The 13,339-nt window shown below is 38.2% G+C and overlaps 1 protein-coding gene across 1 annotated transcript in view; it reads left to right on the plus strand.

Annotated features, from left to right (window-relative positions):
• The window catches only part of ntsr1 (neurotensin receptor 1 (high affinity)), a 66,830-nt gene extending 58,873 nt beyond the window's left edge, over positions 1–7,957 (plus strand). Inside the window, exon 4 of the mRNA XM_062391798.1 lies at positions 2,787–7,957. Within this exon, the coding sequence (XP_062247782.1) occupies positions 2,787–3,042 (256 nt within the window). The 3' untranslated portion in view covers positions 3,043–7,957. The remainder of the gene's footprint in view (positions 1–2,786) is intronic.
• The last annotated feature ends 5,382 nt before the right edge of the window (positions 7,958–13,339 follow it).

Genomic DNA, 13,339 nt, shown 5'->3' on the forward strand with positions numbered 1-13,339 from the left:
CACTGATCCTTGTCCACTGTGAGAGCAGAATAGATCAATACACTAGAAACTAATAACTGAAATGATGCTCAGGTGTGTCTCCACTATCTATTAAGAAGTATTGATATGTTGTGACTTATAACCTTTTCCTTTACCTTTATTGTCTGTTGTTTGCATTTGTCACTGTCTTATCTCACCACTTGTTTCTGGGATATATACTCTCCATTTAAGGTCCTCTGACTGTTTATTGAAAGAAATACAATGGTGTGTGTTCGCATGAGAGACATGGGGCTCAGATTATCCAAGAAGAGATGAGAACACGGGCAACAAAGGGACATATACACAGCAGTACGTTCCCTGGGAAATCTTCTGCTCTGCTGGTGCAATAATGCAACATTTCTGTGTCTCACCGAACCTCATCCACTGTATTACCTGTTTTGACTTGGTCACACATTTGATCAATCTTGATTTTTGTTTGCATTGATAGAGCTTTACAAATAGGTGTTCTTCAACAGATTAGGGTTCAGTATCCTTTTATTTCTTCATATACCGGTACGTTGCTTTCGGCTTTTGCTCAGACATTTTCTGCACTTCCCGGTGACAGAAATCCTTTTTGTGTTTTTTTGGTGAAATGCCTGTTTAACACAGCACTCAGGCAGGCAGCCAGTTGGAAGCTGACATCCTTAGTCCTTGCTTATGTCACTTAGCACTACCTTATTATTCCGTGTCTACATATTGCTATGTTTAGAGGCTGGACAGTTTCCATCAACAAAACTAGACTCTTCACACAGAGACCGGTAACACGAGACATTAAGATGCCTCATTGGATAGGATTTTACTAAACTTGGGGCCATAAAGGGGCAAATTATATGTTCAACAGCCATGCACAAATCATGATTAATTGAATGTAATAACATTTAAGTCAATTCTTAACAAATCATGTTTAAAAATGTTGTGTTCTTTAAAAAACTGATAATTATTGTTATTGTTATTCAGAAAGTCTCTAGTGACTAAGTGATTCGTTTGAAAGACTTCTGAAAGGACGGGCACACTTCAGGGCCCAATCAGATTTCAGCTGGGTCCAGTGCCCCCTGGTCCTGCCCCTTTTAACATTTAGTGCAGGATAGGCAATAATCGAGTTTCCATCCAAATTTATTGGATATAATTAGTCCCATATAATTCTATCCTATTTGCCTGGCTCGTTATTTCTCCTCGTCCTTCTCTGCATTGTTAGAACTTAATTTGATTTCATATTTAGATTGTGTATAGCTATATTTTAAGGTTATCCATGCAAAGGAAACGGATTTGTATCCGTTTCAGACTTCCCAGGGACTTGTTCTGTATGACGATGACATTTATAACTTGTGTGTGTTAATCATTATTTCCATCAGTTTCTTGTTCACTTCCCTTTCACTGTGGCTTTGACAGAAGACCTATAGTACAAACTTGAAGAAGCTTCTTCAATAGTTGATTTGTTGATGGCGTTGGAGGCATTTCCGGTAGTGGCACAGTGAGGCCTAAAATAAGCAGTGACATCTTAAGAGAAGATAATTGAGTAAGTTTGAAACAAACCAAACTAAAAGTATGCACTGTAGACATCACTCTTTCTGGTTGGCTAAAGACATATCCTTAGAATGTCAATTCTCAACACAAATGTTCTAAAGTATCTGCGCAGCTTTTTGTGACCATGTCTGTCAACTTTGCTGTAGGACACCCCATCTTCACCTTAACTTACTTATAGGTTTAGGCACACACTGGAATTGTTATAATGTTTTTTTGGACCAAATCTTTTGTGTGCACAGCCTTCCAACCAAAGAAAGAGTAAATACCAAGCCCAAACAATCCTACACATCATTGTACAAAGTACTACATGAATACTTTAACTTTTACATCACGACTCAGTGAGAGTGGAGGACACATGTACTCCAGCACAATACAAACCAACCTTCAGATTATTGAGCAGCTGTTGATAAGACAGAAACTCTGTATTTTCACTGAAAATCTTCACTTTTCTTCAACGAAGTAACTCACCGGCTGCTTCACATTAACGCTCCTTTGATCTCACTGTGTCACTCTGAGTGTGTGAGTTGGGGTGGAGCCTGTGTGTGTGTGTGTCCCCGCTCTCGCTCCTGGCCTATAACATGATGATTAAAAAACTTCCATTCTGTCTTTGGAATGCTTGTTCTATCAATAGTCCTTTTATATATTTATTTTTTTCAAGGACCTCACTGATAAAGTTCAATTAAGTTCTATGGAATGGACCACTGGCTCTTGAGAGCTGGGGGCGGGAGGCGGTGAAAGAAGTTTTTCAGCTATTCACATTTCGCCTCCCTCGCCAAAGTCCTTATTAGGCAATTGCCTAGTTTGCCAATATGGACGCAATGGCAGTGCCTCTTACTCACTAACTGAGAGAAAGAAGACGTATCTTGGTCACTAAGACTACATGTATTAGCTGCTTGTTCAAAAGCTTTAAATGAAAGTGGACTGTGAAACAGCTAAGAAGCTATAGCTTCTTCAAAGCTTCTGATTGCAGCTGTTATATCAAATTAACTGTGTTAAAGGCTTTATTTTCTAATTATATGCTGATTTCAAAGGGAAATTTCCAGAAATTTCCAGAAATTTCCCTGGTTGAGGAAAGTCGCAGTGGGCAGTGGCTCAAGGGAGCATTTGAACAGTCTTTAGGAACGATTAAATGCCAAAAAAAGATTGCATCAGTGTTTAATAGGCAACACATTTATAAATACTGTGTTATAACAAATGATAAAAATGCCAAGTAACAATAATGCTCTGTTTGTGTCATTTCACAGTGACTTGTATGACTTCTACCACTATTTCTACATGCTGACAAATGTCCTGTTCTACGTCAGCTCAGCCATCAATCCCATCCTCTACAACCTGGTGTCAGCCACCTACCGCCAGATCTTCTTCTCCACCCTACGCTACTTCTGCATGCCCTGCAAACATAGGTCCAGAGGGCACCCCCACCCCTTGAACCGCCACTCCATTAGCATCTCCAGCAACCACACCCTCTCCACCAACATCATCAAAGAGACAGCGTACTAAACCCATCAGCTGCTGCACTGTGTTTACTGGTCAGACTTTAAGGAAATCTAGGACAGGGCTGGAGATTGAACAGGGGCCACCATTATTGTCATGTGGGGTAAAATGCCCACTCTGAGACTGTGGTCATTTCAGACTTTGTAAATTGTGTTGTGAGGTATAACATCCTTATTAAGCATAACATGAGTTTGTATTGTAAAAAGAAGAATGAAAAAAGAAAGTATGGTGGATGTAAATATAGTAAATCCTTAACATCAAACTGATAAATGGATGTTTTGTACAATGTTTCTATATGTACATGTACAAAAAAATCTCACTAGCTTGGTGATTAACATTAGAAATGACCAGTGTCTAGAAGAAAGAATTTTAAAAATTATCCTGAAAGTAAGAATGGCCTATGGCAAAAAATGCTACAAAATGTCAGATGTAAGCCTCTGTGTTATTCAGAATGGACATCAATGGATAATCCTTGCTTTGATGTTAGAAAAAAGGTGCACGCAAAGAGTGGGTGTTTCTCATCCTTGTGTCTGAGTTGCGCTGACAGCTGTGTCGGAAGAATCTCTTCCATTTTTGTCCCTCTCTTCATTTTATCAGGACTGTTTTTGATCAGAAATATAGTAGTTAAGAGGGTATGTCCAGATTATGCTAGTATGAAGACAATTTGGTAGGTCATCTCTTAAACTATGAAATATGAATGCCATGGGAATTCCAGGGAAAAAAACTAAAAAACTGTTTTCAAAGCTACAGAAGTGGCTGCAAATGATTATTTGAAGGATTCATACAAATCAGTAGTGACCTTGAGGAGTAATTAACATTTGGTACAAACTGCTAATTTTGCCCGCTATTTTAAGTTTAAGCTTGAGATTCACTCATATTAAGTCAAGATCAATATTTTTATCTTTTATACTCACACACATTTAAAAACAGAGGGTCTAGGTTGAAAAATACAATAATCTCCCTTTAAGGGACAGAAGTTTAAAAAAAAAAAAAAAAAAGCTTGTTCAAAGACCTGCAATAAATACTGCGGTTTTGTCAGCCTGTTGTGCTGTTTTATGTTGTGTTGTGGTTGTTTTGTAAAAGTAAGTGTTTATGATAGGTTTAGGGTTTCAAAATTCCGGGAACATTCAAAGTTGGAGACTTTCCATGGGAATAAACTGGACATTTTGTGTGGTATTCATACTTACTGTATTTACCTTGTCATATACAGACATAAATATACAAAAAATGTTGGGTCATAAGCTGATTTGAGCCCTAAGAAAACTTTGGGGACTTAACTATATGCTTTTGCATCTTTGTGTCATTCTTAACATAGGTCTTTGCACAGTATTTGCAAATGTACACAGCCTTTCCTTCTACATTGGCTGGGGTGAAATGTCTCCACACAGGAGATAGATGATCAATCCTCAATCAGCATGCTAATATATTTCCCCTAGTAATATCATCAAAACTTACCTGATAAGTCCTTGGGCTAATCCAGTAGTGTGGCCTCAAAAGCCCTGCTGTAGTGTGCAGGATGCTGGGAATTATCTGTGCATGTGATGGAGAAATGCAGGGTTGAAATTCAACGTGCAGCGTTTGATGCATTCCATACATCTTTAAAATAGAGATTTGAATGACATTTTTATTGCTGAGTGTTTAATTTGCGGTAAAAAGGAAATGTTCTATTCCCCAAATTCCCCAGTTTAACTTCCCATGGAAAGTTGCCGACCCTTTGCAATCCTAGATAGGCTGTGAAATACTGTTAAATGACTTATGTAAAAGTCATGTTTGTTATCTCTTTGCATACAAAGCAAGATAAGAGCCAGACAGTCCCAGTAACTTCTACCTGCCAGACTTAATTGAGCCTCCTTCATTATGTACTGTGCTTTTTAATAACCAGTAGATGTCACAAATTCACAAAATTTTGCTGTCATAGATGCCCTCTAAATCCACATCTACAACAACTGAAATTACTGAAATGGAAAAGTTGTTGTGTTAGATGTTGTCTAACATTTCTACTCTCTGCCATTTAACAATGTCCTATTGTTGTAAGATGTGTTACAGCAGATAATAACCCCACTGCTGTGAGGTAGTATGTCCTTAAAAGTAAAGAAACATTATATAACATGTTATCATTAGTTTACCTCAGTCTTAGTGTATTGCACTTCAAAATATTTTTAGGATGGAATTTTCTTCTCATGTCTTTTTAGCTGCAGAATTTCTCTTTCCTCACTTGTTTCCCTCTGTGGCTGTATGACATTGCAACACACACAGGATATTTAAAGTGGCTCTAAAAGTCAACCTGTATCGCCACGGTCACATCTCCTGTCGCCTTCCCTGTGGGTGTTCCAATCTCTTACAGCCACGTTGGGTTTAAAGCCCAATTCATGCTTCTGCGTCGAAGCTACGCCATAGCCTACAAGTAGATGTGTAACCTACACAGAGCCTTACACCAAAACCTGACGTGCACCTCCCCAAACACTTAACTACGCATCAAGGCTGTGATTGGTCCCCCACGGTAATAGGTATACCAGAAACCGACCTACAGCCCCTATCGCATTTTGAAAGAACATTTTGAAATTACTCATAAATTATGGTGATTTTAATAATGGTCTTATTTCAATGTACAATTAAAATACAATCAATGAACTGAGTGCATTTCCCTCTCTCTACAAATTATTATTATTAGACGAGTGCACCATTCCAGTAACCCTAATAATTGTGTCTGATTTTGCATCTCATGATTTATGCCCAGTGCCAGCGTCCATTACCAATGCAATAACATTGTGCCCTTTATTCAGTGAGGTAGAAAATAATTATCTTGAGGTGTAGGAGGCCACATACCTTAATTTAATGTTAACCATTCTTATTAACTGTAACCACCATCATTCCAGATGTTAAAGTGTTAAGGTTGATTTTATTTGCCATAACCCTGTCAATGCTGCTGTAGCAATGCCTAACATACAATTATTTGTACATCCAAATGCATTGAGATGAAAAGGAGCTGTCAGAGAGAAGGTGGAAGATCTGCTGATCGATAATGGCGTAAGCGTCTAGACATGCTTTCCTCAAAAACATAATGGTCCTGTTTATGAAATAAAAGAGAGAAGGTCAAATGCTTGGCCAACTGCAGCATGAGGTGGGTTTACCTGTCATTATAGAATGTAACATGAAGAGGCATGGATTTTTATCAATATTATTCAATGATCACCTCAGCGTTTATTTTCCATAATGGTCAGTCCATCACTTGTTACTTTTCGCAGACATTGATTTATGGCAATGAATCTAGATTTGGTCATTGAAGTTGAGCAGAAGTGTTCAATACCTTTGGCATCTACACCTCATGTACTACATAGTGCAATATAACATAATATTTACATGCCCACAATGTTTTTAATTAAAGATTACAAACCTGAGCTACTCTGGCTGTACAGGCACCATGTTGTACAATATGTGTTATAGGTTCTAAGCTAAGCTGATTCTGGTTAGGTAATGTTCTGTCCTGGTACATCAACATCAATTCAGGCTTATGGGGCACAGGCTTTTTAAAATGGGCTATTAAAATCATGAGTTAAAATGGGCCAAACTTTCCCCTGTAAGGAGTGACAGTCGCTGCTGTCAGTACTCTGACTCATGTGCAGTTTACACCTCACTCATTTAATGTCTTTCAAACAAACATTTGGGATCAATGAGTTAACCACAGTTTTGTTGACGAGAGGTTGTTCTTTAACTGGTGGTGAGAGAACCAAGGCTGTCCCTCAATTTAGAAGAGTATGTACAGTGATTTGCTACAAATCAATGGACTTCATTATGAAAGGCTGTAGCAATGATTTAGCAGCGGAATCAATCAATTGTTTCTGGGGTGATACATTTCAATATGCTTTGCTGTTTGCTAAGTCAGTGACCAAAGGTTGTGTGGCGTACCATCAGTGTATTTAGTGCAATTGATGGATGAATGGATTTTGTTCCCCATGTTGGTCGCTTCCATTTGCCAATTAGCACTAAAACAAGTATCCTTGAGGCTAATGGGAATTTTGAGCCGACATGGTGTAGATGAGAATACAGGGAAATGCAGCTAGTTATTTCACAAATGTCAATACAATTAATGATGACCCCGCCAGGTAGTTGTTGAGATATGTCAGTCTGGATTTAAATCAACCAAAAGGGGGCTAGGTTAATACAACTAGTCTTTGTATTTGGTATCATTACAATAAAGATTGCAAACGGAATCTACAACCTAGCCCAGCACTTTTGTTAAAGTGTATGGATACTTGACACTCCTCCCACCTTCTCAGTGCACATCGCAGCAGTAACCTACCAAAACAAGCTCAACATCTGTGTTTTACCTTTATATTCTGAAATGACTGGTCATTATCATAATGTGCATTGTTGGTGATGGTTATTGGCTGTGCTTTGTATTGGTTGAAATACAGTAGCTCTGTGTTCATGTACAGCATCTTTGTTTGTTATCTGTGGAGCCACTTTACTGTATACTATATATTCTCTTTTATTGACTTCATTCAGGCCAAACATCAGTATCCTTTTTCAACAGGTTCACCAGACAGCTATAATGAAAAAATTACTGTATATCCCTTAAAGAGTGCAAACTATTCCAGCTGCACATGCAGTCATAGTTATGTTCTCTGGACTTGGCAGTACAGACCTGCACATGGATGTATTATGAGTTGAATGTAAAAGGTAAATGGTTTGTATTTATATAGCGCTTTTCTAGTTTTGATGACCACCCAAAACGCTTTACAGTAATGTGTCTTGGCCTTGTGCTCACTGTATTTAGATCAAGCAAATATTTTGCTTATTTTACTTGATTCAGATCACCTAGTTTAAACTCTATATCACACATTTCTCTTGTAAAGTTTTATTTTTATCATTATACAAATAATTAAAAAAACAAGATGATGTTCTGACTTTGATGATTACAGGATTTGTCTCGTCTGTCTTATTCCTGGCACAAAGTGTTTCATACAAACAATCACACACAAACACTTGTGTCTTCATGCCTCCACAGGACATTACATTCATCAAATTCAGGGATTTAAATTATGGGACAGGATTTTTGTCCCCATAAGGAAGACGAGTTTCTGTTCTGTGATTTGGTTAACAGATTTCAGTCCCAACAACATTAGTAATACTTAGAGCACACACTCACACACACCATGTAGCAGAACGGTGTTTGACCTTTTTCTAAAGCATACTCATGACAATTAATAGCTGTAGGCTTAATGAAGATGTTGCTCCGAGAGCACATGCAATTGGCCTCAGAGGGTCTTTGCCATATCAAACAAGCCATACGTCTCACTAAAGATGATATCTGATGAAAATTTTGTGACATTACCATTTCCCTCGTAAAGTGGGATATCAATCCACTATTGTGGCTGATGTTTGTTCAGACATAAAGAGGAGGGTAGAAACTGTGTCGGCTGAATGCAAGATGACACTCAGGCTTTCCATCTACTGTCCAGTGATATGAGAGCAGCAACAGACCTAACCAACAAAACCACATACCTAACAAAAATGGGCTGAAGCCAATTTATTCTTGTTTATTACCAGCAAGAGACATTTATTCTCACAACCAGCTGGAGAAATATAATTTGGGAGCTTGGACCAGCTACGATTTCAATGTTTTTTTCTGTGTTCTAAATGTAGCCGCTAGTGACTGTTATCGGTGTTCCACTGCGCGTAAGTGATTGACAACTGGGTACATGTTTTCAAGAAAAACATATGACACTTCTAAAAAACATAACTTCTTGCATCAAACTGCAGTTGATAGCAGTGAAAGCAAGGCTGTGTGTTTGGGTGTCTACTGTCACCCTGAGGCACTGGAGAGCTCATTCTCTGCCACATCAGAAAGAAGAAATGCTTTAAAAGTCCTGATTTAGGGTTCGGGTTCATCTACTCCCTTCCTAAGATGGTTTAGACAGGTTGGTTATACATTTTCCAAATTTACTGACATTCCCTCAAGTCTGCTATTTCATATTTTTGGATATGTTTGTTCGTTTCTGGAAAGGAAAATTAATTTACATGACACAGATCGTGCAATTATAAAAGTTCCAAGATTGTACAAACACAAACAAGGAACTCATAACCAAAATAATAGATACAATAGATGTTTAGCTACAATGAAAACGAAAGACTCGTAAAGATTAAGTGTGAGGGTCTGCAGAATTGGATACCCTCTTAATGTTTATGCAACCAATATACACTAAAGAGTGTACAGTGTTGCAGAAGTTAGCACTGTCCCCTTAACGCTGGGTTTGAACCCTTGTTCAACTGGGCCTTTATGGGTTTTTGAAGAGTTTTCAAGTTGTTCCTCCACCTTCTCAGGTTTTCTCGGGGAACTCCAGCATCCTCCCATAGTATAAAGACATAGATTAAATAGAGACTCTGTCTGTAGGTAGGAATATGAGTGTGAACGGTTATTTGTGTCTTCATGGTTGTTATTTCGATACCCTGGCAACCTGTCCAAGGTATACCCCACCCCTATAGCCCAATCGGTAAAGATGATGGATGGATGGATAGTGTTTTTTAGTGTGATCTATCATGGAACAAAGAAACAATATAATATTATTACATTCTGAACTCTGAACACTGCTTAATAGAGAAGATTCCATAACGTTTAGCGTTCACCTGTATAAAGTCAAGACACAGGGGATCTGACCAACCAACAACGTATGATTCAACAAAGACACAAAGAGGAAACAGGAGCATGGTGTAAAAACGCACTTCACTGATAGACAGCTGATCGCCTGTAAAGCTTCATCCTACCTCATACTCTGACCAGGGCCGGCCCAAGCCTTTCGGGGGCCCTAAGCAGAATTTGATATTGGGGCCCCCCCTCCCACCTAGCGGAGTCATTTGCGCTCGACGATTATTGACAAAAATGTCACACTACAATGATTTGACAATGAATTAATTGACATTATCAATTGTATTAATACTGAATTACGTAGATGTGATTTCCTGTATTTTTTATATGGCCAGCTGGAGAAGGGAAATTTAAGCATATTCATAGCATTTTGCTTTTTGACTTATTGAGATGGTGACTTAGGCTTGGGCTTCAGTGCCCCTTGACCTCTTGGGCCTGGAAGGCTCATTCAGTTGCTCTCATGCCAAAAATATTCTAGACTTTTGTCCCTTGATAGACCCCTGTATTATTATAGTCGTTATTTACACCAAAACAGTCACCTTTTAACCTTTGAGGGCACTTAGATCGCAGATTTATTTTAAACTTTCATATTCAAAGTAAAGCATCAAGTGTGGTTTACTGAAGTTAAATTGTAAAATAATTAAATACAACAGCATTTGTATTTTTTTTTAAAGTATCAGTTTAATAAACAGATCTTTCAACAGATTTGTAAATGTGCAATCTTAAACTGAAATCAAAATACACAAACATTAGTATTATCAAAAATAACATTAAAAAATAAATAATGATAGTGCCTCTGTATTCCAAACAAATGATCACAAACATATTAAATAAATAATTTGCAACTGTGCAAATGCGTATTAAGTTAGCAATTTCCAATTACAAAATAAAACCAAAATAGACAAGCATGAATATAATAAAAAATAGAACGTTACATAGATACATAGATTAAATAATGAAAGTGACTCAGTATTCAATTAACCTTTTAAACCCCATTAACTAATTGTCTACATGTATAATGGTAATGAAAGCTTCGACCATTAGATTTTTTGGGGAAGGTGAAGGTGTCACTAATTTGCACTGGCCCTCTTCTTACCAGATCAGTCCTTTCTGAGTCAGACAGGAATGCTGACCATTCAGCTGGGTCAATTGGAGGAGCTGTTGATCCACCTTGATAGCTGGTGCTTGTTGAGGGAGTGGATGGGACATCCATAGCAGTGGATGCTGTAGAAGGACCTGTAGGGACATTAGATACAAAAATAGAATCATAACATAACACAAGATATTTCATAGTTAAGTAAGGCAACATAAAACAAAAACTGTTAGATTAACTGACCTGTTATGCCGGCAGAGGTTGAAGTCGGTGTATCAGTGACTGTCAATGCTGGTAACTGTTCCTCAATGGGTAAAAGTTCTTCCTCACTTTCAGGTGACTGTAAGTCTGCTGGGGGTGAACCTGCAAAGATAAAATAAATAAATCAACAAATTTTAAATGTGTCATGTCATATTAAAAGACTATGTAGCCATTTGCCATCAAGAAAAACCTCACCTGCTGTATCATCAGCTGTGGAGGCACTGACACTTGATGACACATCGGGGGCAGGTACAGTTGGTTGTGCTCCAAAATACTTCAACAGTGTTCCTGAAAAAATAACATTGCAAAAGTGCATAGTTGATAGTGAGTTTATGAAAAATTAGTTTATTTTGCCATCATTACTTACACTCATCAACAAACAATTCCACACCTAACCATTCCTATTCTAGTGAGGCAAAATAAGGCACAGCCTAATTGCAGTGTGGTGAACACTTAACATCCTAAATATAATATTAATACAATATAAGTATATTTTTATCACAGACGTCTCCTCACTTCAACATGGTGTTTTCTCATAAAGACCAATAGGCCATCTCTCAACAAAGATCTTAGAGCAGAGCGCACATTGTGCTCCATCTTTGACTGAGATGTCACTTTTACTAACGTGCACAAGCACAGCAATGCTAGCTTGCATCCCTTACACCTAGAAGGTTAAGTTCACCTTTGGCTGTTTCCTCCAATATAAACCGATATCTCACGGACTAAGACTCTGCACTTAGTCACTGTCAGACTGACCACTATGTCACATTTATAAAACAGTACTGTTTTCATGTAGCTAGCTACTAGTGCTAATGTCCACCTCAGTCAGCGAGCTAACGTTAGATTAAGCCTGGCAAGAGCTAGCAGTACATGTTTGATTGAACATCCTAAACACTGCCAATATCGTTGTCATATACACCTATATAAGTGTATATTAATGAGATACATACACTGTTGATGAATATAGCTCATGTGATGTCAAATATAAGATGACATTAACTCGCTAGCTAGCTAGCTAACTCCTATGATAGCTTGAGCTGCTCCTCCCTCAAATGAGTTCAAAACATATTTTAAATAATCATGCAATCATACCTTTATCTTGCTCTTTTTTCTCATCTTCTGTCCTTTTCTTTTTCCGTTTTTGGGCACCAGAGAGATACGTCCTTTTAGATGACATGCTTATATATGTCCCTTCCAACTTAACCTTGAGTGTTATGCAGTGTCTGTCTATGACCGCGAATTATCTGTCAGCAGATTGAGCACGCAGTTGATATGCATGACTTGAACGCTGGCAGATATATTGATCGTAAAATCCGAATTTTCTTGTATAGATGTATTCTTCATTTCATTCAATCAGGTCACTTGTTTAAGTTATTTAATATTATTATTATTTTAAATTATTTTTAATTATAATTTTTTTTTTCCGATAGGGGGCCCCCTGGCGGTCAGGAGGCCCCAAGCGCCCGCTTGTATCGCTTATGCCTCGGGCCGGGCCTGGATGTATTCTTCATTTCATTCAATCAGGTCACTTGTTTAAGTTATTTAATATTATTATTATTTTAAATTATTTTTAATTATAATTTTTTTTTTCCGATAGGGGGCCCCCTGGCGGTCAGGAGGCCCCAAGCGCCCGCTTGTATCGCTTATGCCTCGGGCCGGGCCTGACTCTGACCCAAGACTAGGGGAGGTACTACTGTGTCAGTAAGGAAGTGCTGGAAATTGAAGGGGAGCCATATTCTCATGTGTACTTTATCAAGGTTGGGTTCAACAAACCTAGCCTGGATGCCAGACGAACTTAGCCCCGCCCACAACATTTGAGGTCGGGAACATTTAATAATGTCATTGGTCTAATTAAAACTCCAGGACAACAGAAGGGGACTTCAAAGTATGGGATGCATATTTGATCATTTATATCATATAAAATATGTCATCAATATAGTTTAAGATCGTTAAACTAAGGCCAATATTTCCCACATGCACCAGAAGTGAGGACCAATAAATGCATTTTATTGGGAGTGGGGTCTTAAAGAGACAAGAGCAAAACCAAGTTATTCAGATTATGGCTGAAAAGAGGAACTGCAGCAGTAGACCGTTTAACTAAAGTGATGCATTTTCTGAACATTATACTTTTTCAAATTATGACCCAAAATAAAATCATGAACCTAGATGTGAGCATACTATGTACATCCTTTAATTATCTTGTTTTCTTTTCAGGTGGCGGGGAGGTTAGTCAGTCTCTATTTGTTCCCTGCTGAACCTTCAGGGAGCTGTTGAGGTTCTATACAGCACTACAATAGCAAGTT

This window comes from Platichthys flesus, chromosome 7, assembly GCF_949316205.1.
Source record: "Platichthys flesus chromosome 7, fPlaFle2.1, whole genome shotgun sequence".
NCBI lineage: Eukaryota > Metazoa > Chordata > Actinopteri > Pleuronectiformes > Pleuronectidae > Platichthys > Platichthys flesus.